General features: G+C 40.4%; 1 protein-coding gene across 1 annotated transcript in view; it reads left to right on the forward strand.

Moving 5' to 3' along the window:
• The window catches only part of PRELID2 (PRELI domain containing 2), a 48,514-nt gene that overhangs the window by 848 nt on the left and 22,016 nt on the right, over nucleotides 1-25,650 (forward strand). The window contains exons 2-4 of the mRNA XM_019535001.1: nucleotides 11,587-11,644; nucleotides 13,339-13,412; nucleotides 17,391-17,551. Coding sequence (XP_019390546.1) covers nucleotides 11,587-11,644; nucleotides 13,339-13,412; nucleotides 17,391-17,551 — 293 coding nt within the window. The remainder of the gene's footprint in view (nucleotides 1-11,586; nucleotides 11,645-13,338; nucleotides 13,413-17,390; nucleotides 17,552-25,650) is intronic.

Here is a 25,650-nt window from a genome sequence, read left to right on the forward strand (position 1 = left end):
AGCTTGTGACACGATTCACTTTATAGCTTCAAACCTGTGATGCAATTCACCTCAAACCTGTGGTGCGATTCACTTTATCGCTTCAAGCTTGTGACGCCATTTGCCTCAAGCCTGCCACGAGATTAGCTTTATTGCTTGAAACCTGCGATGCAGTTCACTTCAAACCTGCGATGTGATTCGCTTTATTGCTCCAAATGTGCGACACGATTTGCTTCATATTGTGTGCGCCCTTCTTCCTGGTAAAGTGAGAAATTAGAGAATAATGAATCCCTATTGACACTTCGTGGGCCATTCATTGTTTTGTAACCCTCTTGCACGTCCTCTCTCAAGTGTCTCTTTTCTAAATGGGATAGGCCGGGCTTCTTTAGTCTGCTTTCCAACCTTTCCTAACCCTCTGCCCCAGGGTTATTTCCCCAAGGCTTTCCCGAGCACAGAGGTTTCTTCATGAAGTGTTTCTGGCAAAGAGGAGTCCAACTTGAGGAGCTGAGTTTCATGGTTGTTGGGGGCTGGAAGGGACCTTATAGAACATCAGGTCCAGGCAGGATCTAGGTCCTCCCGCTGTCGTAGGGTGGCCATCAGAGAGGACAGTCCAGTTGTCCTCTGTCCTGTATTGATATAAAACTAGATGCCTTTATGTCCTCTTGAAGAGAAAAATAGAGGACTTATCCAAAAATATGTTGGATTTCATATCAATAGAGGATACAGTAGCAGAAAACTGGAATGTCCTCTATGATGGCCACCCTAGGCACTTGGGCTGCACTATTAAAAGTTTTTTTTTTAATATAATTTTTAAAAGAGTGTTTAAAATCATGGTCAAACCATAGAAAAAGGTTGTTCAAGAAGTGGCGTATTACAGTGATCCTGGGCATGTTCACCACTGGTGAACATCTCTGGAGTCTGTCTGCCTTCCACTGTGATTATATCTTCCTGGGTTTGCATTTGCGGGTGGGGGGCAGGGTTAGCTAAACATTTGGCTTTCCTCTGTTGCTGTTCAAAAGATTCTCACACAAAAGCCCTTTTCTGCACAGAAGAATCAGTGAAGCAGATTAAGTACAAAAAGTATCATCAGGTAACTTGATGTATGGGGAGGGAGAAGAGAGAGAAAGGAAGAGAGAGAAATATATATACACCTATACACGTGCACACATACCCCCACCTGTAATAATTGCAAGAAAGGAAAAGAAAATGTATATATGTGTATATATAAATATATGTAACATTTCTTTTCCTTTCTTTCAATTATTACAGGTGGGGGTATGCGTGTGTGCGTGTGTATATATGTTTGTGTGTGTGTGTGTGTATTTTTTCTGTCTTTTTCTTTCTAGAAAGAATATATATATTTATCTGCGTGTGTATATACCATTTTCTTTTCCTTTCTTTCAAAATATGTATTTCTTTTCCTCTCTTTCACTTGTTACAGGTGGAAGTATTTAAACAAAGATGTGACATGAATCTCATCAGTATTTCTTTTGAGGCCATGCAGTCACCCATGCATGTTTGCCTTGTTTCTGGTCTCGTTCTGCCTGTGTAACTGTAAGTGAAAAGAAACCGGCTATGAAAACTCCGGCTTCTGTAATTATAGCAGGGAAGTGTTTTTAATATGGATGAAAGCATGCTTCCACGTGGACTTGGGATGTTGCTTGTGTGGTTTATCCTTTTAAGAACGGTGCCTTGCCCTTCTTTTTCAGAAATTGTTTCTTTGCAACCTCACTTCCATCTGTGCTGACTGCGTGTCTTAAGTAGGGCAGGTCCAGATGTGATAAGCAATTAAATCAGAAGTCTTTCAGAATTTTCCTCAGAAGGAAAGAGGTTGGGTGTCCATAGCACATGGATAGGATTGGAAATGAAAAGGTTTCCAGTTGACTTAGAAAAACAGCTCTCAGTTTGGTTACCTTATGCTACATTGTTACATGTTTAAAACATGCTTTTCAGCAGACTTAAGCCTTTTTATACATCTCTGTGATGGTGTAACCAAACAGCTCTTGTTTATTTTACAACGTAAGTTATGATCCAGCAAGTATGTGCATGCAGGTGTTGTCATCCCCCCTCCTCCTTTTCAGCAATCAAGCAAGCCAGAGGGGCTGCATGTGTGCAGAGCTCTGTTGGCAGAAGATACTTGCATGATTCTGGCTTTAAGGGGCCCCTAGTAGGTTGTGTAGGCCCAAACTTTGTTTTATGTTTAAAAATAAAAATCAGATCAGTAGAAATATTTCCAAGATGTAAATTTTAATCAAGGAAATAGTTTGCTTTGGCTGTAAATGTTCCCCTGTAGAATTAATGATTGCAGGAAGATGCTTTTATATCAGAGCAGTGAACCTATCTTGTCTGACTTGTGCAAGATGAAGGTAGTGCAAACCAAAATATTAACATGAGAAGCAGAGTTTAAAATGGAAATCATTTTACATGCAGGGGAATAACATTTCATCAGTGCTGCTCAGAGTGATGATGCATCCTTCAACTTTCCTTTCTCCATGCATTGGTTTCTCTCTGGCACAGGGTTTAAGATAATTGCTCAAACTAGCCTTTGTTTGACATTTCCCTTGAATAAAAGCTGAAAACTTGAGGTGAACTGTAGTTTTTATAATGTGTTGACACTGGTTGGTGTGGGTTTTTTTGCTTTCTTGCTGAAACTTAAAAAAAAAACACAACAGGAAAATACGTAGCCGTCTCCACAGTATTTGTTTCTCCAGCATAAACGTTAGCAATAGCCCAGGGCATCTTCCTAACCCAGAATACCATGATGGTTTTTTGTTTATCTGCAGCCTCTTTTATTGTGGAAGACAAACATTATTGACTTAGGGCAACTTTATTGAAAACATCAAGGATAAATTTGGTCTCCTGCTTCTTTTTTTGATATTGTATTTTAACTCTGCTTTGTTCTGGCCTATTAGTAATAAACTACCTGTTGTTACAGAGCCTTTCTTTACAAAGGCAGGTCAGTCTGTTAGTTGGAACCAGATCTCATTGCCAAAGAAACAGGATGAGAGAGATTTTACAAACAGCTTTTTAAAATATAATGCTGAGTCTTAGGAAATCCAAATATGGGGTATACATTTTGGTCTGTCTTGGCTGAATCCATAACTTGTATCTTATAGGGTTTATCAGGGTAGTGCAGCTGCAGTCTTAGCAAGAGAAAAACAGCCCTGAGGAGAAACAAAAATGTATGCACTTGGAAAAGGCAAAAATCGACTGCTGTGGTCTGGGTAGTGCTATGAAAACTAAATTGACTGCAGTTGACCAGTCCTGGGCAGCCTGTTCTACCAGTAGAACAAGTGGCATCATATATAGGCACACTGACTGGTCAGCTGCAAGGTCAGGACCCAAATCATCTTAGGTTCCTGCCACCAGCAGTGGATGACCTACCATTTAAAATATAGAGAGAGATCCTTGCTAAAACCATTGGTAATCTATTCTCACAGGAGCAGGGACGTATGCTTCCGTGTTAGTATTCTGTTTATATTAAGGATTTTGCCATTTCTTTAAAAACCTTTTTATCAGAATAGGCATAAGGGCACTGAGCAGCATTGTTCTTCCCCCAAGAAATAATGTGGTTACATTTTGTTTTAAAGGCTGTCAGTCAGATCCTGGCCTTGTTGAAAACAAATGAGAGTATTTGATGTGATATAGGAATAAGGGCTCACAAATTAATTGGTGTCATGTTTGCGTTACTATTAACCATTTTTTCGCCTTCCAGAGTGTTATGTTTCAATACTTAATTTCACCAAATTAGTTCACTGCTAATATACGATAATCCAGTAACTGAAAATGGCTTCTCTGTTGCCTGCTGAAGTTTATATAAAATATAATTCTTCAGTGTATTCCTCAAATGTATGTGTCCAAATGTTGGACAGTAAATACAGACATAAGTGCCCAGTCTGCAGTATTTTTTCTCTTATTTCTATTAATCTTGCACAGCTGTCCCTTTCTTGGCTACCAAGGAAGAAGCCTCTGCAAAGATGGAAAAAAAATGAAGTTACAAACTGAATATATTGCCCAGTTGCACAAATCTTGAGCAGTATGTTTGGCCAGTGTAAATAGTCATGCTGCTTAATCTTTCAGTTTGGGATGTTGCTCCAACAGTTAACTGATCATAATGGGATATGTGGTGAAATATTAATTTGAAAACTTAGTAATAACTTAGTAAAGGGGGCCATGGCATGCAAGGGTCACTTTTTAAATTGGTTTTCTCAGGCATTTGACAATTTGGGGGGTCAGAAATAGCTGTCACTGCTATTTCTTGTTAACTGTTCGAACCAAAGCATTATTACAAATAGAAACAATATTCTGACATATACCTCTGCAAGACATAAAAAAGCCAAGGGGAGGGAAAGAGTGAGCCTAATTATGACAGTCAGAGGCATTGAGCAGAAAGGATTATTTTAACCTTTCTTAATTGTGACAGCACAGTACATTACTTATTTCAACTAGGAACATGGTCTCATGGAAGAAACCACTTAGTAAAATTAGCTTAATAAATCCTATGGTTCATGTTGATTTTATTGCTTTTCTATATATTTTTCTAATTTGCAGATACAGCGCTTGATGCTGTGGCTTTTATGTTGTACGAAGATAGGTTGAGCAGGTAAAACTAAACTTGTTTTCAGAGGTGACCAAATTAATCAGATCTGGGATTCTTTAAAGGGGCTTTTGTGCCTAAGGTCCCCAGGTGCCTCTGAGAATCCCGCTGTACCTTGTTTGGATTGTAAGAGTTCATGGACTGAGATGCATGGATACATTCTTGGATCTCCTGCTTCTCATACAAATGACCTTTAGCATTCCCAAAGTGTCAGATTTTTCCCATTCATCTACCTCTCAATAATGTAATAGTAACACATAATTCTCCATAGCAAAAAAAAAAAAAAAAAAAAAAGTGTGTGGAGTAATAAAATTCAAGCCTACTCCTGTAAAAACATACACAGTTTGCAGAACAGGGTTTTGCACCTTCATCAGATGAATTCAGTCTAAGATCCTGTGACCAGCAGAAATGTGTGATTGATAACCCTTTTTTCCCCCTGCAGGTATCAGTGTATATAGGTGACATGAACCCTACTGTGGACTGGTGGGGTTTCATGGGGTGCCATGCAATTTTTCTTATTTCACTGATCTTATGCGGGTATTTTCACTGGAATGTTATGCTGTATCTGTATCACTTTTATCACTGTTTAGATTGTTATGCTGTTTTTTGTCTATCTTTATGATTTTAGACGTGGTTTAGCTAAGGGACTGAAATGTATACTTAAGGAAAAGTGAGGCAGAATTGCTATATGCCCCAGAACACAATGGCAAGGGATAAAGACAGTTGCCACTCCCACTGGCAGACGGATCCACTCGTGGGATTGGCACCCAAGTTATTGTTTGCTTGTAAAGCAAAAAACAGGTTCATAATAGAGAGATATCTGAGAGAAATTGCAGTTATCTAGAGGTGCTCCAGGTGACTTGGGAAGACAGGAAATTTCTGGACGATTCTCAGACTCGTGCAGTGCATCTACACATGCTATTAATGTGAAGCAGTAAACTGTAATAAACTCCCCTCTCACTGGCCAGAGACAGGTTTAATTCCCTACTCCCTGTTCCACCTGCAGGGACCCAAGCTGGGTCTGCTGGGTGCTCCTTCCTTACCCCCCGCCACCTCCTGGAGTGGCAGGAATGGGAGGGGGAGTCATCACTGCAGGCAGGGGAAAGCCATCTTGGCCCAGCATGGCTGTTTTTCTCCCATTGCCTCCAGCTGTGACTGCTGCTGCACCGTGCAGTGCCGTTTGGGGCTGGAGGAGCTTCCATCAGCCCAGCAGCTTCAGCCCAGCTCAGGTTGAAGCTGCCGGGCTGAAGAAGCTACCCATGTCATGCCAGCTTCCCCTTGCCTGCAGTGGTGACTCCATTCCTGCTGCTTGGGGAGGCAGCAGTGGGGGCTCCAGCTGCAGCCTCCAGATTGAAGCCTTGCACCTGGGTGCTTTTCAACTTCCAAGGCATCTGGGAGCCAGAGCCAGAGCTCCACATGTGGGGCAGAAGCTTCCTGCCCCCACACCCAGAGTGGTGCAGTGCAGCACGGTTTGGCTACAGCAGCTCCACATGAGGGGAGCAGAGCAGTTCCCTACCCTGACCAGCCTGCAGCTGCTTGTTAGGCTGCAGCCCCGGGTGCTATACAGGGCAGGAGGCATGATGGTGGTGGCTGCTGGGCTCGGGGTCCACCGGCGCCTCTGAGCTGGCCAGGAAAGCCCGCCCCACAGCCAGCTCCCACCTGGCAGAGCCAGATGCCAGCTGGCGGGGGCCCTCAGGGGCTGGGATGGGGGTTATTCTCCCTCCCTCTGGCATCCAACGGAGGGGACAGGAGGGGGCTTATTCTGCTGCTTGGCGGCAGTTGGGACTGGCAGACGTGGCTGTGGCCCCTTGGGGACAGTGGGGGTAGAGGGGAGAATAACACCTGTCTCTACCTCTGCCTCAGGGGCCATGCTGGCCCATTGCTGCAGCAGCAAGGAGGGGGCCTGGCAGACCCAGCTCGGGTCACTGCCAGTAGGACAGGGAGCAGGGAATTAAACCATTCTCTCTCCAGACCCCCGACCCTGGTCATCCCTGCCTGTCCCTGCTACCGCTGGGGAGCAGAGGGGTGGGGTGAGCCAGGCTGGGCTGGAGCAAAGAGCCCAGCCCACACGGGACGGTGGGGGACTCTGGTTCAAGTTAAACCAGGAAGGGGTCTGGGATAGATATTGCATAAACTGGTTTGAGCCAAATCAGTTAAGTTTGATATAACATTCAACCACATTTATCTCAGAGTGGTTTCAGCCATTTTGAAACTTGTTTATGTGCACTGAATGCGTGTTCTGTTACAGGTTTAAACCAGTTTCTGATCACTTAAGCTGATTCAGGTTAGGTGTAATGTCTGTCCCTAGCCACGGTGGCCAAGTTCTAGCACTGGCCTGCTTGGACTTGAATTGGATCATTCCAGATCATTGCCGTGAAACAATACAGATTTAGGATGTGTTATCTGTAGCTGGTCTGTGCCTCTGTATTGTGGTATGGGGCAGCAGTAGTAGGCCTGGTTCACTTCTCCTTTCCAGTGGAAAACTGAGGCTGTGTAGAAATTTAGCTTAGCTTACTCCACTTATGTAGTAGTGTAGATGGTCAGCGTGGCAAGATGAGTGATTGAGTGATAATTATAGCATATATAACTATAGATTAATATAGACAGATTGTATCAATTAGACTGCAAAATCTTTAGGAGAGAGGCCTTATTTGTTATGCATGTGCATATCATGTATCACCTTTTTATTTTAAATATAAATTAATTACAGAAGTGTCTGAGAGGCCTGAAAGGGTTGATTTTTGCATTGTCAGTGTTTAATTTCGCTGGGATAAAAAAGAATCATTCAGAATATTTACTGATTTAAATATTTTTGCAGGTCTTTGATGCTGCCATTTTGATTTATTTGAGCTCCATTTGAACCTTGCATGTAAAATCAACAGTTTCTTGCTTTGAGATCGTTTAGTTTTATGTAAACCATTACAGGTAATCTACATTGATTTCTCCCTACAGCTAAACGCAGAATCTGTCTTAGAAATCAGTTTTTCTCACAAATTACTTACCCAAAGAAGTTTTGTGGTTGGAATAGGCATCTTTAATTTTATAACTGATTTTATGCATTTAATTCAGTTTACTTTACTTAGGGTTGTATTTCATTGTATTAGAAAATAACACATCTGAGAAATTCTTGTGATATTTCTTGTCTTTAGAGCAGTCAAAGAATTTTTAGAAAGATAGCACATAAGGAGTTATTCAGTAGTTATATAGTGTTGGCTTTTTATAGCTGAAGAAAATAATTCATTATTTCCAATAAATAAATTAATAATAAAAAAGCATATTGCCAGTATGACTCAGAACATGTCCAGTTCATTGAAAAGGCAAATGAATTTCTAGACAAACAAATAGACAGCATTACATAGGTACCATACTAAACTATCATGGTCTTGGTTCTGGGCCATCACTGACTCTTAAAAATAATTGGAAAGTAAAAAGAAAATAAAGGCAAAGTAATTTTCATTGCATTTGTTATGAGTTATTTTCTATTGTTTGAACCTTTCACACAGCAATAGAAGGATAAACACTCTTTAAAATAGCAAAGTCTGTGAAAACTGACAGGGGAACTCAGGAGCAATTGTATTTTTTGAAACATCTTTAAACTTGTTTTTAAAAACAAATTATACTTCAAGTCCATCCTTCACCAGGAGAACTAATTCACTTTCCCAGTGGGCATAACATTTTTAATTTCCCCCTCCATCCCATGCCATACCTTTCCTATTAAACACATTTTAAGATTTACCTAGAATTTTTCAGATTCAGATCTCACAGTATTTGCAAAGGTTGGTAATATTATCTTTAAACCAAGAGGCGAGTTCATTGTTTAAGTACAAAGCAAGTGAAAGGCATAAGGCGACTAGAACTCTCCTTGCTCTCCCCTAGGTTTTAGCTTCAGCTGCATGATGCTGCTGAATCTCTTCATATTCTCTCATCCTGTCCAACTGTTAAAGCAATAAACAACCTTAGTAAACATGAACATATTTTCAGAGTTAATTGAATGGGTGCGTTACAAGATACTGACATTCCTCATATACTTCCTACATCTTTTTTTAAGTTATGAAACTGTGAAGCAGTAAGTGCGGTCTTTTGCTCCCCCCTCCCCCAATTAACGTCTGTCTTTCACCTTCCAGTGTTTGCCTTAATAAAATATAGAGAAGACAGATTCAAAGTCTTACTTGTATTGACCACAAGATGGCATCAAAACATTTCAAGGTGATGGTAAAGATAAGGAACAGTGGTCTTTTGAAATTTGTAATTTCCATACAAAAACCAAACTTGAAATTTCAGGTTGTTGGAGGGCTTCTCCCACCTACACTAAAGCGATGAAATAAGCTGTCCAGATGCTCTATATCCACATTCCACTTTGGGAGTCTGCCTTCTCACCACTGACTTTTCATCACACGTGGCAAGTGTCAGTCCACTGACTAACCCATGGGCACTCCCTAATTTCAATTCATTAAATGTCCCATGATTTTGGTGACAAATGGTGAATTGTACTACAAGCCCTTCAGGTTTGTGAATACTGATACAGGAAGAGCTGTTAATGTTGCAGTAATCTATTCCACTCTAGTTTTCAGTTGTTTGCTATTTTGTAACAGTCTCTGAAGCATTTGGGATGAAATTTTCCATGGTGTGCATGCATGTGTGTATGTATAGGTTAGCCTGGTGTGCAGGATGTGAAAAGAGAGGACACCTTTCCTGTGCTTCTTCCCTCTCCCCACATTATTGTGTATAGGGGTATGGAAGAGAAGGAGGAAGTGGACACAGTGGAAGTGTGGGCTGAAAAGTGTGTGCATATGCTGAGGGTGAAGGTGTCTGCAGGAGATGGGTGAATGGGAGTAAGAGCTATGCATGGAGGGTAGAGGGAAGCAGAGTAGGAGAGCAAAATAGTGATCATAAAGACTTTCATAGCGCAGATGCACAATTCAAGGGGCTGACTTAACGGTGATTGGGCAATTTTATTGTATCATTTTTTGGCTCTGCAACCACAGGTTTCTTCTAATTTGGATAGAATACATTAATAGAGAAAGGGAGGTGTATTATCATTGATAATATTTAGCAGTAGTCATCAAGCAGATTAACTTTCTTAAATTGCATCTCCTGATAGGATACATATTGTTCATGGGTGAGTAGGAAAGTTAGTCCTGCATTATTGCTTCCTTTTGCTGTTGCTTCAGAGAAGATGAGGCATGGTGAGAGCCATCAGGCTGATCAGTCTTCTGTAGGAGGACTGAAACCTCAGTAGCCATAATGGCAAGGCAGAAAGCTTTTGAGTGAGGAGGCACCCCAGTAGGTCACTACAAGGCTGAATTAATAGAGTGAATTCTTTCTATTCTCTGCTGCTGTTGAACTTGAAGATCCTCGGGGAATAAAAACCTTGATGGAAGAGCATGGCTGGCTTGAAAGACTCTTTTGTTGCGACTGTTAGACTCACTGAACCATTCCATCTGCTTATAGACTTCTAACACCATTTCTTATAGCCTACTATGTAGGAAATTGAGTCTATTTCTGTTTAAATACTTGGGTAATAGAGTCTGCTATTTAGTGAAAGATTTATGTAAATGGCTTTTTGTTTCACACGATTGGGCCTTACAGAGTGTAAGTTACATTGATAATGTAATTACACCACTACTTCTGCCATTTCAGAGCAGCATGTTACATAGAAGCCTCCAATTTCACTACAAAATAGGAGTTTTAAAACCTTGCAGTTCCTTTTTAATGGGATTTTTATTCAGCAGCAACCAAAATAAAAATACATGGTAGAAGAGGTGTCCTGCAAGTAATTTATGACTACTTGCAAACTAGGATTTTATAATCCTAGTAGTTGCTGGCTTCTGGATGTAATTTCTTCACCTTCCCTCAATCTTTATGCTTGTCTAATGCCAATCTTTATCTGGCATTTTGTATTTTCTCATTTGGCATTGGTATTAGTATCTAGACTTCTGTTTAATTTACTGCAGTCAACAATGCTCAGAGGTATCACTTGCTTTAAGATTTGAATTTGAGACTCAGTTCATGTAAAAGCTGATTATTTATAGTAACGAGTTATGTTAACCACCTCAACGATTCTTCTAATAGAGGAATTTTAAAAATCCCAAAATGGCTTTCCTCACCTTTAGTACTCCTCTTTTTTAAATCTAAAACATTAGCTAGGGCATCCAAATGAGTCCGTGTGCTAGAAACAGTGGATACAATTTCTATATCTTGGTCATTTGTGGAGTCAGAGTTAGCTTTTCCTTCATTCAGTCCTTAAATGACTAGTTTCCATCACTTTATTTAAAGGAGATCATCCTTACCTGGAAGTATTAGTAGGTCCCTTATCTGAGGGCTACAAGCCAATCTCTAGTGTAGAACAGTGTTTGCACCCACTGCACAGGACCAGTTCTGGCACGAAGTGACACCTTAGGTTTCCAGGTATTTTAGGACAGTGAAAAGTAGCACACTCTACTATGTAATTCAGATGTACAGTAGCTTTCATGATTTTCTGTATCTTGCTGTATGGTTTCAAGATATTGATGGGACAGTAAGCCTGCTTAGCAGGATTTCATGGGTACCATACTGCAGAAACCCAGGGTGCAATTCATCTTTAAGGTAGCTCGCCAGGGATGGAATTGGCCCATGGAATCGTGAAACTTGTGAAAGCTACATTAGGTGTGATTTGAGCCATGTGATGCAGGTCAAAAGTTTACATCTTGTTCTCTTTCTGTTTTGAAGGTATTTTGGATGAGTCTCGAAAATGTCATCTTAATTATTTTCTTTAACATTCTTAAGATTTGCAAAGCAAACTTCACAGGCATTGAGATGTACATTTAAATATTGTATAATTCCTTTTCTTTGTGAACATTTTAGCTAATTTAAGTGGGTGCTAAAGACTGATGACACAACGCTGGGTTTTGTTTGTTTTTTACCTCTTGAGAGAGATGGTGAAAATGTGTATTGATTTTACAAGTGAATGTTAGCAATTTTCTCTTACCCAAGTGACAAATGGTGATGTTTACTTCTACATTTTCACCTAGTATCCCAGTCCCATGGAGAAAAATGTCACAGCTGTAAAAACAGTTGAAGAGAAAAATGGTAAGCGGCTTGCTTTTGCTTGCAGTGCTGATTAATGTATTGCTTGTATTTCAGTAGTGCCCCACCATGAATCAACCAGGGCTCCATTGTGCCAGGTTCTGTGCAAGGCCAGAACGAAATGATGCCCTCCCACCACATATCCATATGCATGCTACTTCTGGATTTTGAGCTGTTTCAGGGACTGAAAAGCATGACTTGGCTAATGTCTCAGTTGTACTTGTTCCTTGTGTATCAATCCTTTGCATTGGTGTAAGGACATCCATCTTTAAGGAACAGATTTAAGGCCCATTGAACTTCAGTAGGCTTTGGATACTTTACTTCTTGTGAGAAAGGGCAGTATATAAGAAGAAACAGTATATAACAGAAGAGACATTTCTGATTCACCCAGAATTTTTCCCATTTCCCAGTAAAACTCAAATGAAACAGGCAGTTGAGACTTGTCATCAAATGGAGAGGAAGAATGACCCAGTGCTTAAAATAGAGGCTGGGACTTGAGAGACCTCACTTGAGAGTTTTGTGTTCAGTCCCTCTTCTGTTTAAAAACTTCCTTAATGACCTTGGGCACAGATGTTTAAAGGTATTTGGGCACCTAACTCTCTGGGCCTTACTCCCTCTGTACCTTCTGTAAAGAAAATGGAAATATCTACGGTTCATAGCTATGCATGGTAAACGGCAATTCCAGTAAAATGTGATATCATTGAGTCAGCATGCCACAAGAGCTCAGAGAAACAAACTGAAGTTTCCTGTCAGACATCCTCCAAATAAACTTCTTGGGAAGCTATTCCCCCTCCCCGCCCCATCCCCAATGCCCGAGAACTTTCACTTGGGCTGTCTGCCACTTGGCTTCTTATTTAATAGCATACTGAGGTTTCTGTACTTGAACTGGGTCATTAAATATTAAAATGCAGAGTGATCCTGAAAGCCAGGCATGTTTTTGGTGATGCTAAATAACTATAATTTGTTTTCTAATAGATAGCTTTGTTCTTGTCACCAGGCCCAGTTCAATATAAAAATAAATGTGTAGTCATATCAGAGGCTGCTGTAGATCTCAAGTATGGTATTGAGTTGTATTTTACATCCCAGTGGCATTGAATGGAGAATATGAAATGCAGAGATGGAGTGAGTGCAAAGTTTTAGTCCGGACCTGAACTGTCTGACTGTTCGACAGTCCATATTGACAAATATATTTGCGGGCTGCTTTTCTTTGTTCCCAGATCATCAACAAGATGGTGTCTCAGAAAATGAACTACCTCACTGCTATGTGCCAAATTCAGCATTGTCTTTAATGGAGTTCTGCCCACTTACGTGAAGACTGAGTTTGGCAGTGTACGCAGTGTTAGTCGCTCATAAGTACTAGTATAAACGCCGGTGAAATGTTTATGTGGCACCATCTGTTCTCCAGCTGGCAGGGGGTGCTAGAGTACAGTGTAGGGTAGAGGGACCCCCCCTTGAGATGGGATGCATAATGCCTCTAACAATCATGTTTACCATTTTTGCCTGGCCAAAAATACTGTCATTGCTCTAAATAATAATAATAAAAAACACAAGCTAGCATATTCTTTGGCTAGCATTTGCCAGCTTTCTTGCCTGCAGATTCATTTTTGTTGCTAAGTTGTCCAACTCTTCTTTTTATTGAAGAAAAAGGTAATGTTTGTTACTGTCACTGCTCAAATTTTCTTCTTCTTTATTATCAGATTTGTCTACAGGAATTGTTTACAGGAGGAGAATTGCAACATGTCAGAATGTAATTCCAGAAATCTTAAGAAAGGTAACTTCTTTAAACCTAGGCTCAGTTTGGCTTTGAAAAAACAAAACCAAATATCAACCTAAGACAAGACTGTGATGCTAACTACGTTAAAGGAGCAGGTTTCCCAATGATGCCTCAGCTAAAATAATGTTGAAATGTTTTTTTCTTTTTTCTTCTTTTAAAAGATAAAATGGTTCTGTGCCAGTTACTTTTTCATTGGATTAGAAAGTGCAAAGCCAAAGTTGCAGTCTTTTATGCCGTAAGATACGGCAAGTGTAATATATGGTGTTGGCATGTTGTAAATGTGGTGATGTGCTTTTAATCTCTATGTACCTGCAAGGTGGCAAATAAACCTTCATTCATTTTAAATGGTTTCCTCTCTTACTGAAAACTCTTAAAGCAAGTTGCCATCCTCTCCTGGAAGCAGGTTAGTGAAAGACTTTGGATGCATTTGTGTAGGTTTTGGGCAAGTGTGATTTTTTTTTTTTTGACAAATAGGCACTGGGAAAATGTTTTATAAAACACATTTAATTACAAGTTAAAATGTAAGTTCAGGGTTTTAGAGGGGTATCACCCAAAATTTAGGTTTTTTAAAAGCAACTTCCATATAAGCAGCTGTCATGGTTTTTTTCCATGAATCTTATCTTTCTTGCTATCATTGGTGATTTCTGTTAAGCTCCAGTTCTTGGAACTCACAGAATACCTGGGAATGCCAGCTTGTCATAGGATCATAGAAAATCAGGGTTGGAAGAGCCTTCAGGATGCCATGTAGTCCAACCCCCTGCTTAAAGCCGGATGATCCCCAACTAGATCATCCCAGCCAAGGCTTTGTCTACCAAGGTCTTAAAAACCTCCAAGGATGGAAGTTCCACAACCTCTCTGGAACCTGTTCCAGTGTCTTACTACCCTCCTAGTAAAAAAAAAAAAAGTTCTTCCTAATATCTAACCTAAACTTCCCTCACTGCAACCTGAGACCATTGCTCCTTGTTCTGTCATCTCCCACCACTGAGAACAGTCCAGCTCCTTCCCCTTTGTAACTACCATTCAGGAAGCTCACAGTTGCTATTAAATTTCCCCTCAGTCTTCTCTTCTCCAGACTAAATAAGCCAAGTTTCCTCAGCCTCTTCTCATGAGTCATGTCCCCCAGTCCCCTTAACATTTTTATTGCCTTCTCCTCTACTCTCTCCAATTTGTCCTCATTCTTGCTGTAGTGGGGGACCCAAAACTGAACACAGTACTTCAAATATGGCCTCACCAGTGCAGAACAGAGGAGAAGAATCACGTCCCGTGACCTACTGACAACACTCCTACTAATACAGCCCAGTACACTGTTAGCCTTCTTGGCAACACGGGCACACTGCTGCCTCCTATCCAGCTTCTTGTCCACTGTAACCTCCAGGTCCTTTTCTGCAGAGCTGCTGCTTAGCCCTAAGTAGATTCTTAGGGTGAGACACCAGAAAGCAAAAAACCCCCCAAAACTCGAGAGGATTACATTCAAGCCAATCTTGTAATTTTTTTTTTTTTTTTTTTTACTGGCAAGCTTGTTTTTTTGAACATTTTTGGTCACATCCAGAAAAGCAGGGGTGTGTGCTTGCAGCGGTACAAATTGTTGTGGCACAAATTTCTGCTGCTACTTTGTTGCAGCGCACACCCCTGCGCGTGCCCTTTGTTGCAGGCCATGCCCAGGTCCTGGCTGGGCTCCAGGTGCTGTGGGGAGGCAGAGGCAGTACTGGCTGGGCACAGAGTGCCTCATTGCAGGGCTAGCCAGCAGGAATTCCCCACACTGAGGCACCCTGGGCCCCAGCCACCCAGGAAGCGACATATGGAGATGGGGGGTGCAGGCAGCTCAGGGCTGCCTGCTCCCCTGTCTCCATGTGTGTTTGGCACACTCTATTTTTGTGTGCTTTGCCCCTCTTTTTGTTTTTCCTGGTTTGGCTTTTTTTTGCTACTGGGAAATCCTGGTAGCAAATTTTGTGCCCACACTGCAAAGCAGCAATGCTGTGCATGATTTAAGGTGCAAAGAATGTGGTTTGTGGCACCACAAAGAGGCTTGTGGTGCCAAAAACCACACGTGCCTGCATGTCTGGATGCACCCTTCAGGTTTTAATTGATTACAACCTAACAAAACAAAGATTCAGGAAGGCATTTGTGGGTTACTTTGAGTGGAAAATAAACATGCATGTCATGAAATCCAAATATTGTATCATTGAGTTAATTTCTGAGCGTCTGAAACTGGAATTGGCAGTAAACTGGCTATATTCATTATCAAACCTGAAGGAAATGCAAAGTTCACAAAGAAAATAACTTGTTTAACCTTTTTAATTTAATCTAAAATATTTTATGTTTCAATTAAAAACATTTATGGCATGATATGTCAGTTGCAGTCCATTTTCCTGCCCTTGCACTATGTGAATAGTCTCAGAAATGCAAGGTACTGTCAGTTTTTGAATGGGAATATGTTAGAGGACTCATTGATGACTTAGAGAATCCTGATTTGCTGCAATGATGAGTGGTTTCACTTTGTGTGTCAGGTGATGCAGATTAATCCTTACTTGTGATTTGTGCAATGCATGAACAATGTTTTGTATTTCTAAGTATATACATTACATCTTTGCACTGGTTAAGCATTCCTAATCTATTGTGTCTTATGTAGAAAAAGCCATATAACCGTGTCTTGCATGTTGTGACAAGACCATTTATGCATCTCTGCATTTAAATATCTGTATTTTATTTTCCATGCTTCATCTACCCAGGAAAACAAACTTTCAGGTATGGGACAGAGTGTAAAATTAGCTTAGGTTGAGATTCTCACCCATTCTCTGACCTCTGTGGTAGAGCAGCATAAGTGAGCTCTAAAAGCGGCTAAGGGAAACCCAGTACAGGCACTGAGGAATGCAATCATAGACTCATATTTTACAGCCCTTCAGTCAGGGCTGGCCCATCCTATACTGCGAAACCTGCAGCTGCTGGGGGTCCCGCAGCTAAGGGGCCTCTGCATCTGGCTGCTCGCCATCCCACCACTGCTGGCAGCTTTTTGGCCACTTCCCCCCTGCCGCCATTGTCACTGGCAGTTTCTTCTGGGCAGGGGCCCCAAAACTATTTCTTGCAGGTGGCCCCCCAAAATGTGGGCTGGCCCTGCCTTCAGTGAAGCTATTCTAGAGCTCGTGATTAGTAGGTCAGGAATAGAGCCATAGTCTGGAGTGCTGTGGCTAGTGGTAGCTAGGGACAGATTGCTGTAACTCGCAAGATCCTTGGGACTGGCAAGAGTATTGCAAAATGAACAAATTTTATATTGAGTTAAAAAGGAGTAGGGGCAAACTGCTGAGCAGCTGATGTGCAGTGATTGTCTGCATGCTCATTTATACCTGCTGGCTTATAGAAGCTAAACTCGAACAGCTTAGCCCTTAATAAAACAGGTTTGAGCTTCTATTTCCCATGGGGCAGCCCTTGGACAGTTACTCTGTGTCAGCTGCTCCATGGTTAAATCACCTTTTAACTTTATGTAATGGTGTGTGTTGAAAATATGGCTAAGTTACTCTGTGGGCCCAAACCAGCCCCCAGAACAGCCCAGGGCCAATGGAGTGCATTGGTGGAATTTCCTTACTGTCCCTCTTCATTTTAGCTGTTTGTATCTTGCATGCAGCAGTCTCTGAATGGGTCCCATTAGAATCCATCATTTTAAATAGGCCATAACCAGCTAGAAATGAAACATGAAGTAGCTAGATAATTTACTTAGCATTTAGCAGCCATGGAAATCCGGCTGGGGACTGAGCAGCTTGCATAAATCTTTGAACATTTACATGGCCTTACCAGCTTCTATTAAGGTCAACATGCGTATTATCGTCAAAGGCTAACTGCAGCTGATGGTTCTTCATCCTCCGCCTAGCAGTTAATCCTTTGTGTTATCACGAGATAGAAAATAAATTCTAAATATGTGAAAGTGTTTTCTCTCTCTCAAAATACTGACTTTTTGAAAGCTGTAATCCTTCTGCTTGACAGGTGAGTGTCTTACAAGTGTCTGAGATCTACTTAGAAGAGGAATCTTGGCTTAATGTGCAGGAAAGAACTATGCTTCTGAAAACACATTGCCTTACCTGGACAAAATTTGCATCTCTGAGTGAAGAATCTGTCTTCAGGAAAAGTTTGGAAAATCCAAATTGGTATGTACCTGGTATAGGAATGTAGTTAGATGTATGTGTACATTAAAGACAAACCAGTTAGCCCAAGGGGTTATTATGTAGTCCTGAAAAGTGTTCTACTTTTCCTCTTGAGCTATTAGTTACTGAAAGAAAGTGCTACATCCAAACATCCCCAGGCTTTGGGAAAGTTCAGGTCCTATTTTAAGGTATGTTGACACTGCAATAGTAGAGCAGCTTTTTTGGACTCAAGGCACCTCTTCACAACTTTTTAACACACAATTTCAAAAACAGATTTTTATATATTGTAGTGCTTACTTTCATGCAGAGTGGCTGGGTAGCAGGGGTAGGGATCGGCAAGGCAGGGACAAGCCCAAGCCTGCACTTATTTGCTTATTTCCTCACACTCTGGCACCTAGATCTTCTGGATCTCATGAAACCCTGGTTGAGAATCACTGGTATAGAGTTTCAAACTAGCCTGATGGAGTACGGCTAGCAGGTCAGCTTCCAAAAGATGCTGTTTGTCAATGAAAAGTAACAGAGGAGAATGAAGAACCAGGAAATTAAAGAGAGTCCTACTAATGCAGAGTAGGACATTGCAATGTCTGTTTCACACATCAGTAAAACAGTCAATGAGGGCTGGTGTTTTATTTCCTGGCCATTATAACCGTTCAGTGAGTGGGTACATGATAAGTATAAAAAGACTGCAAAGGTTCTTAGTAGTAATAGTAGTAATATTAGAAATGTATACCTTTTATTACATCCATCAGTTCTTGCTTCACTCTTATTGTCCAGTATATTTAATGGGTGATGTTCTCTGTTGTCTAGTGCAGTCTGTGTTATTGCTGAAAACTCTTAAGGACATTTAAGAAAAATCCCATTTTCAGAATAAGTCAATTCACATCACTGCAACTGAATGTATAAATTTGCCTTTCTGACCCAGGCTTGTGTTTGCAAAGTATATAGGAACCTACTATATCAGTATTAGGTAGTCTCGTGTTTCTTAGAAATGGAGCTTAATTGTCCCCAGATACACATTTTGGGAAACAAAAAGATTTGCATCAGTCAAGGCTACTTGATGGTTATGAGAGGATATACTTTGGTTCTGTCAATAATTACTGTAGATCTATCTGTTTCTTAGAAGAGCCAAATAGAAGAGGCAAGTTCAATATACCCATCTAAATCCATTGACTAGTGTTGACTGAACTCTGCTGCTTTAAGGATATTTTGTGAAAGTCAGGAAGTGGAATAGCAGATCTTACTCTAAGGGTGAGTAGGAGATGGAGGCATGCATGGGTAGGCATACTTGGGTTTGACATGTTCTAGCTAGTATCAGCACTGAAGACGTGAGTACAGTCATTAGTGCAGATTTCTGTTGAGCTTATATAGCCTGCTTTAAAATTCAGGTCTCTGCTACTGTTATCAATATGGGTTAGGTTAAAACAAACTTGGGTATGCTTACCCATGTTGTACTGGATTGCTGCATAGAGATACCTGAAGTTTAATCCCTAGCCTGTAAAACAGAAAAATGTAAAGGCAGGCCTTTGCATGAATGAATTTCAGCTTTCTCTAGCATGTATGCAGTGGGATTTGCATTTGAATAAGTGGACTTATGCAACGAAAATAAAATAATTTAAATGATGTGTTAATGTACAATCTTCTCTTCAAAAAGAATTGAAATGTGTTAGCAAGAGAGAAAACATTTAGCAGTTGAGGGGTTTGGACCTGTTTTTGTTTGTTTCCCGTCTTAATTTGTTACACTGTGTAGAATAGGTGATGGGACTGCTACACCGCTGCACAGTTTTTTTGGTATTATTTAAGGTCTTGTACAGATCAAGTCCTCACAGTGTTTTTAGCAAGGAGCATTAAGTGGTTTCACTTAAGGATGAGCAGAAGATCCGTGCGGGTAGGCCAGAGGTATGCTGAGTAATAAAAGGCCTGTGGTCCCATTTGTAGCAAATTTGCTTTATTTTGCAATTTGTATAAATTGCTTATTTATAATGTGTAGACACATGGCTTTTTAGATTGGCTGATATCACTCATATTGTTATTCAAATTGCCAATTGCTCAAATCATGAGTGAGACTTTATAAAGGGGGATAGGGCAAAGTGCCGCATTTATTGATAACATGAGTTAGACATAGAGGTTCAGGCACACCATTCATACATACAAACGCACACAAATCATCATACACATTATTACACACAGGCATACGCATACACAAAACAACCATTTCATCCACACACACACCAGATATAGTTACCAGCAGTAGTTGCTCAGTATCAGCCCAGGGTAGCCAACCTGGGCTTATTGAGTAGATGATGATGATTTGAAGATAATGGCTGGAGTGGGGTGAACAGATGCATCTGTGCTCTGGTGAAACAGCAGCAGAGAAAGAGACTCACCCAACTTGGCATTTTCAAAGTGTTCTTTTATAGGGATTGACATTCTTTGTTTCAGAGCTTTGTGGTTTTTCCATACCCAGCTTCTGTTTTTGTGGTTGTTCTTTTGTCTTCAGCTTATCTTAGCCTTAGAGTGTTCTTGCTGCCTGTCTGGCAGGATGGGTGCATTTCTTCTCCTCGTTATCTTCTTTGTGCTCTAGGCCTAAAAGGGATTCTTCAGCCATTCCTTAATTAGTTTACTGACTGGTAGCTTACATTTGGCACTGTGTTGCTCACGTAAACAGCTAAATCTTCTTCTCCAACCTCTGCCATTCTCTCACCATTCACCCTTTTACACACACAGGCTATGCGGAGTTCATTCACTTATGTCAAGCAGAAGGATACAAAACAGAGTTTTCAAGTTGCTTACAGGACAAGACTAACATGGTTACATTTCACTATTATTACACTCTATGTTAACATCAGCTACATTAGTTCAGTTCATGCTACAATATTTCTAGTTTTTGTAAGGTGCGAGAAGAAGAGGAATAGTCAGAATTTGTAACTAGGGGTGCGCCAATACATATTTTGGGGGCCAGTACCAATAGCTGATTTTTAAGAAGTCATATCGGCCAATACTGATCCGATTTTCCAATACAGCTGAGTCCAGCTGCTGAGTCTGTTGTGGTGAAGAGGGAGGGTGGGGGGGAAGGGGCGGGGGAGGAGATCAAGGCCCCTGCAGTGATGGAGGGAGTGGGGCTGGGGCTGAGGTTGGTGCTGCCCAGCCAGGGTGGGGCAGGCATGGGATGGAGCCACGGCTCATCCAGGCGGTGTGGGACAGCTTCTGCTGCTGTGTGAGGGGGCAGCTTCCCCTGCTGCATACCGGTTGTTTGGCGGCTTGTCTGGTGGCTCCCACTGCTGCTCCAGCTGCTTGTCTGGGAGGACACGGGGGGGAGGGGAGGTGGGCCCCTCAATCTGCATGGGGTTGGTTGCAGTTGGCGGGAGCTGCCCTCCTCCTTACCCCTCCTGACGAGCTGTGGCTCTATCCCGCACCCCCTCTGCCCTGTCTGGGCAGCGTCTACTCCTGTTCCTGCCCCGTGCCTCCCTCACCGCGGGAAGCATTGATCTGCTCCCCCTGCCACGCCCCTTCCCTCCCCCCTCCTCATCCATCACACCAGACTTACCAGCTGGATGCAGCTCTCCAAGCTGCCAGGCTTGTGCTCTTTGCTGCCTGCATGCTGGTTGCAGCTGTGTGCACACATGAGCATTTATTGGCCACTTCAGGCTGATTAGTGATATGTTTCAACTTCTCTAAAATTAGACTTGTTGGGGTAGGCTGGTAAAAGATAGTTTTTTACTAGGTGTTTGTGTACATCATGTAACACCATGGGGTTTGAATCTTTGTGGGTACGTATGAGTGTTGTTGGAATGTTACTGCAAAGAGTATGGACATATTAGCTGTTTGTCTGGATGCGGATGTACAGGACTTTAAAATATGCTCTGGGAACACTCTTAAGGCCATAGTAAGTAGGAGCTAACCTGCATGAACTTAACTCCTTCACTGAGGATTAAACTAACGTAGCTTAGCTTCCACTTAATATGGAGTAATATCGTGAAGGTCGTATTGTGCAGTAGCAAAAGCCCACTCACTTTCTCCTGAAGGTGAAGTGTTCATGTGTCCATACTCTAATAAACTGGTTATCAAAAGTACGTGGTTAAAAAAGGAGCAAGTTTAGGGTTAAATATCAGGCATAAAATCTCCTTTGCTAATGATTGGAAGTAACTAGTAGCTATTTAGCATCATTTTGATTAATGCAGAATTGGAGTTACCTTGGATACCTTGATTTTGCTTTAAATTTCTTTCCCTTCCACATAAATGTGAAGCCTTGCACATCAAATATTGGGAGCTTCAAACCCAACCTGAACCAAAACTAAGCAGCTACATATATAAGTACTTGTTTTATTTCAGCTAGTAAGTGTGAAAAATGAAGTTACAGATTGAACTGTGCAGTTATGAGACACTGAATCTTCTTTTGTACTAATAATGCATATATTAAACACACATTTGAAGTTCAGTCACTTATATAAAATATTTTTTTTCTGGAGTGGGATAAAAGGTTGCATTTCTTGAGAATACTCAACAAAACTAGACTAGAAGTAGATTTTTTGTCAGAATTTTTAGTTTAAATCATATATATTTGAATTTAATTTAGATTTTTAAACCGTATAAATAATGACCAGCCATATTAAGACATCCACTTAATGAATCTATTAACATTTTTTTTTGGTAAATAAAAAATATTATTGAAACCATTTTGGTTTACTGCCAAAGTTGTGAATAAAGTGAGATCACCGAACTGGTGCAAGTCCCTAGCTAAGCTCCTGCAAGCACTGTTTGCTGAAATGATAAACCTGCTTCTGACAGCTGGAGCCTATTCTATAGGTTCAGAAACACAATTTTCTACACTTGGGTTCATTTAGTTTAGTTCAAGTCAGTAATTAGTTCATTCAAAGTTAGGGAAACCAACTGGGAGCTGGAGAATCAGGAAAGCTTGTTTAACTCTTTCAGCCTAAGAATTAAAAACAGGTGTGTGAAGTCAAGATCTATGAAGTCTAATCTCTTGAAGGACACGATGACCTGAAACAATCAGTTCAGTTTTCTAGCTAGATAAAATTCTTTGGTTAATAATTTATGACTTGACTACAACATGATGGGTATGTAAATACATCAGCACATGCTGATTAATATGTTATTTTTTGTATCTAGTGTATTTAAAGTTGCTGGTTTGAATTTATTTATCTGTTGTGTTTCAGTTAAGTACCTCTTAAAATACTGATTGTCTGTATTTTTAAGTGAATTCCAATTTTCATCTAAATGTACCTTGATACAAATCAGGAGTAGAAAATGAAACACCTAGCAAATGAGAAATGTCATTCATTACTTTGTAACATAGTTACTTGTAAAGAATTAGAAATCTGAATAAATGCATTTTAAGCTACAAAATTGTTTAAATGTGCATATGGTGCATCCTGTATTGCAGGTGAGGAAGGCAGTGCTAAAACAGTATTCTTGTCTTATGGTTTCTAAAATCTTTCACACTTAAACTGAAAAGCTGCCTGTTGCTTTGGATTTCCTTTACTTGTATATTTCATTTCTATTTCAGACACTTTTGTCTACTTTTCATTTTCACTTTTAAAAACTGAGCACCACCATTCTGAGAGAAAGGTGTGATTGCCAGTTTAGATTCCATCTGTGCTTCTGAGCGTAGGTTTGCCATATTAGAAATCATTAGGCAACATTCTTGCATCAAACAGATTTTGGTTGTAAATTCTCAAGGAGATGGTAAAAATCACTCCTTTCTTTTTAATTGCCACTCTGCTTTCCTTTCATCCTGTGCTCTTCAGCTCTCTGTAGCTTCATTTTCCATGGGGCCTTGCTAAGTCTTTTTGGACAGAAATGATAACTCAGTATAAGTAATAGTGCAATGCAATTGTTTAACTCTGCAGCATTATATAAAATAGCGATGAATGACACATTCCCTTGTAAATGAGACTAACTCACCAATAATAATTTCCTTACAAGCTCTTATATTAAAAACTTTAATGCATGTGAAAGAACAAAATGGAAGTCAGCCATGTCTTTGGTTTACATACAGGCTGTAACCGTTGTTATGGAAACCTAGAATATTCAGGAATTGTCTCATTATTAGAAATATTATACACCATGATGGGCTTGCCTAGTGATTGTATTCCTGGCTCAATGGGTGAGATTAGCTCTTCTTCCAGGAAGAATTCCTTAATACAAATCTCTAGTATTAGAAAAATGCTAGGAATAATCTTTTGAATCCAACTGTCTTGGTAGAGAGAGGAGGAAAGCCCAGAGACTGATTTCCAAGGATGGTATAAATATAACAGCCTTGACCTGGTAGATACTTACTTATATTTGATTGTGAACAGACAGTCCTAAAGTTATGAACAGAGACAGGTCAGTGGATGACCTGAAATACTTTTGACCTGTAGAGTCTTCATATTGAAAATGGATGATACTTGGTAATGCGGATATGATTATAAACTTTGTATTGTTTTAAGGTACAGATTCTCTAAAAATGCTTTTGTACTGAATTAATAGTACTTTGCTTTATGAAAGCTGGCTTGTTGATGCTTAACTCTGTTGTTATGTCCAAGGAAAGAGAAGTGCAGGAACTGAGATGATGACAGTAAATTGTAGTAGTCTGAAATCTAATGCTTGGACTGGAATGTGCAGATTGGGGGATTCTGCCCTGAGAAAGAATGCAGGTTTCCAATCATCACTTAAGTACATGTCTTTAATAAAGCCATGTTTCTGGGAGTTTTATTATTATTATTGCTACATCCCTGTCTGTGTAATTAGCATGATTTTCCTTTGCCTTTAGCTCCCTGTTGTAGTTCTCATTAAAATGGCAGCCTTCAGTCATCAAGCAAATGACCAGTTCATATCATAGGGATTTTGAAATAGTTTTCAAGTGTTTCTAAATACCATTTTGTAACTTTGTTGTCTGCATGAAAATTTTGGTAGTCTTCTAAGAGAAAAATCATGGACACTTTCCAGCAAAACCCTTATCTGCATATATATGTTGAATCTCCTGAGTCCTAGCTCAGTCTCTCAAGAATAAAAGTAATGTTTCTGCTGCTACCCCAATTGCTAGATGCTGCATATCCTGGCAATATATATTCTTGTAAATTTTGCTGAGTCGGGATTTTGGATGTTTGGAAATCACCTAATAGGTATTGCCCTAAATAAATATTAGTGAACCATATAAAGGATATGGTCAGGCAAACTGATAGATATTGAGGCCAAAATGTGGTCATCTAGTCTGACCATCTGTATAGAGCAGGCCATAGGATTTCCCCAAATTAATTATTGTTTTAGAAAAACATCTAATCAACATCTAATCTTAATTTTGAAATGCCTTTTATGGAAAATCCACCAAAATAACCCCAGGTAAATTGTTTTCTATTGTTAATTACCTCCACTGTTTAAAAATGTGAAACTTCCTATGAGTCTGAATTTATCTGATTTCAACTGGGTGATATATACTGAAATGAATTAACTGCTGTACAGCATCTGATTTAATGCATCCAGCTCGTGCTTTGCTTTCATATTCCAGAGTGCTGGAAATAGAAAATCCTGCCTCTGTTTGTTCAGAGATGTCCTTATCCTTTTCTGTACTGGGGTACAATAGTGCTGGCTAGCTTTTTTTGTGGTTTGCCTTTTGAAGATGCTGTCAATCTGGATAAGTGATCAGAATGATGACAGATGGTTAGGTGAATATGTTGTCATTAATGTTTGTATAGAGAAAAACGAGGTGATTTTTGCTGAATTAGCCTCTTGAATTGTAAACAGGGTGTTGGAAACCTCACCTCTATAGTCCATTAAAATTAAGAGGGACTAAAGCCCAAATGTTGTTGTCCTGCTGCTTTTCTCAGTAAATGCTATGTAGCTATATAAATTTGTAGCCCAACCAGGACAAAAATTACAAGGGCTATTAAGCCTTGTGCTTCAGGTGATAAGCTAGTGAGCAGCTGGGCTCAGGAAGAAATTTCCCTAGTGTTTCAGTATTGCACAACTGCCTAAGCACATTTTTCTCCTTATTTTGAAGCATCTGGTATATACCACTGTTCGAGAAAGAATAAGGGCTGGTCTAGTGGTTTCTTAAAGTATGGTTAGCTGTATGCTCCTAAAAGAGGCTTGTAAAGCATCTA

Source organism: Crocodylus porosus, unplaced genomic scaffold (genome assembly GCF_001723895.1).
Source record: "Crocodylus porosus isolate Cpor-Errol unplaced genomic scaffold, CroPor_comp1, whole genome shotgun sequence".
NCBI lineage: Eukaryota > Metazoa > Chordata > Crocodylia > Crocodylidae > Crocodylus > Crocodylus porosus.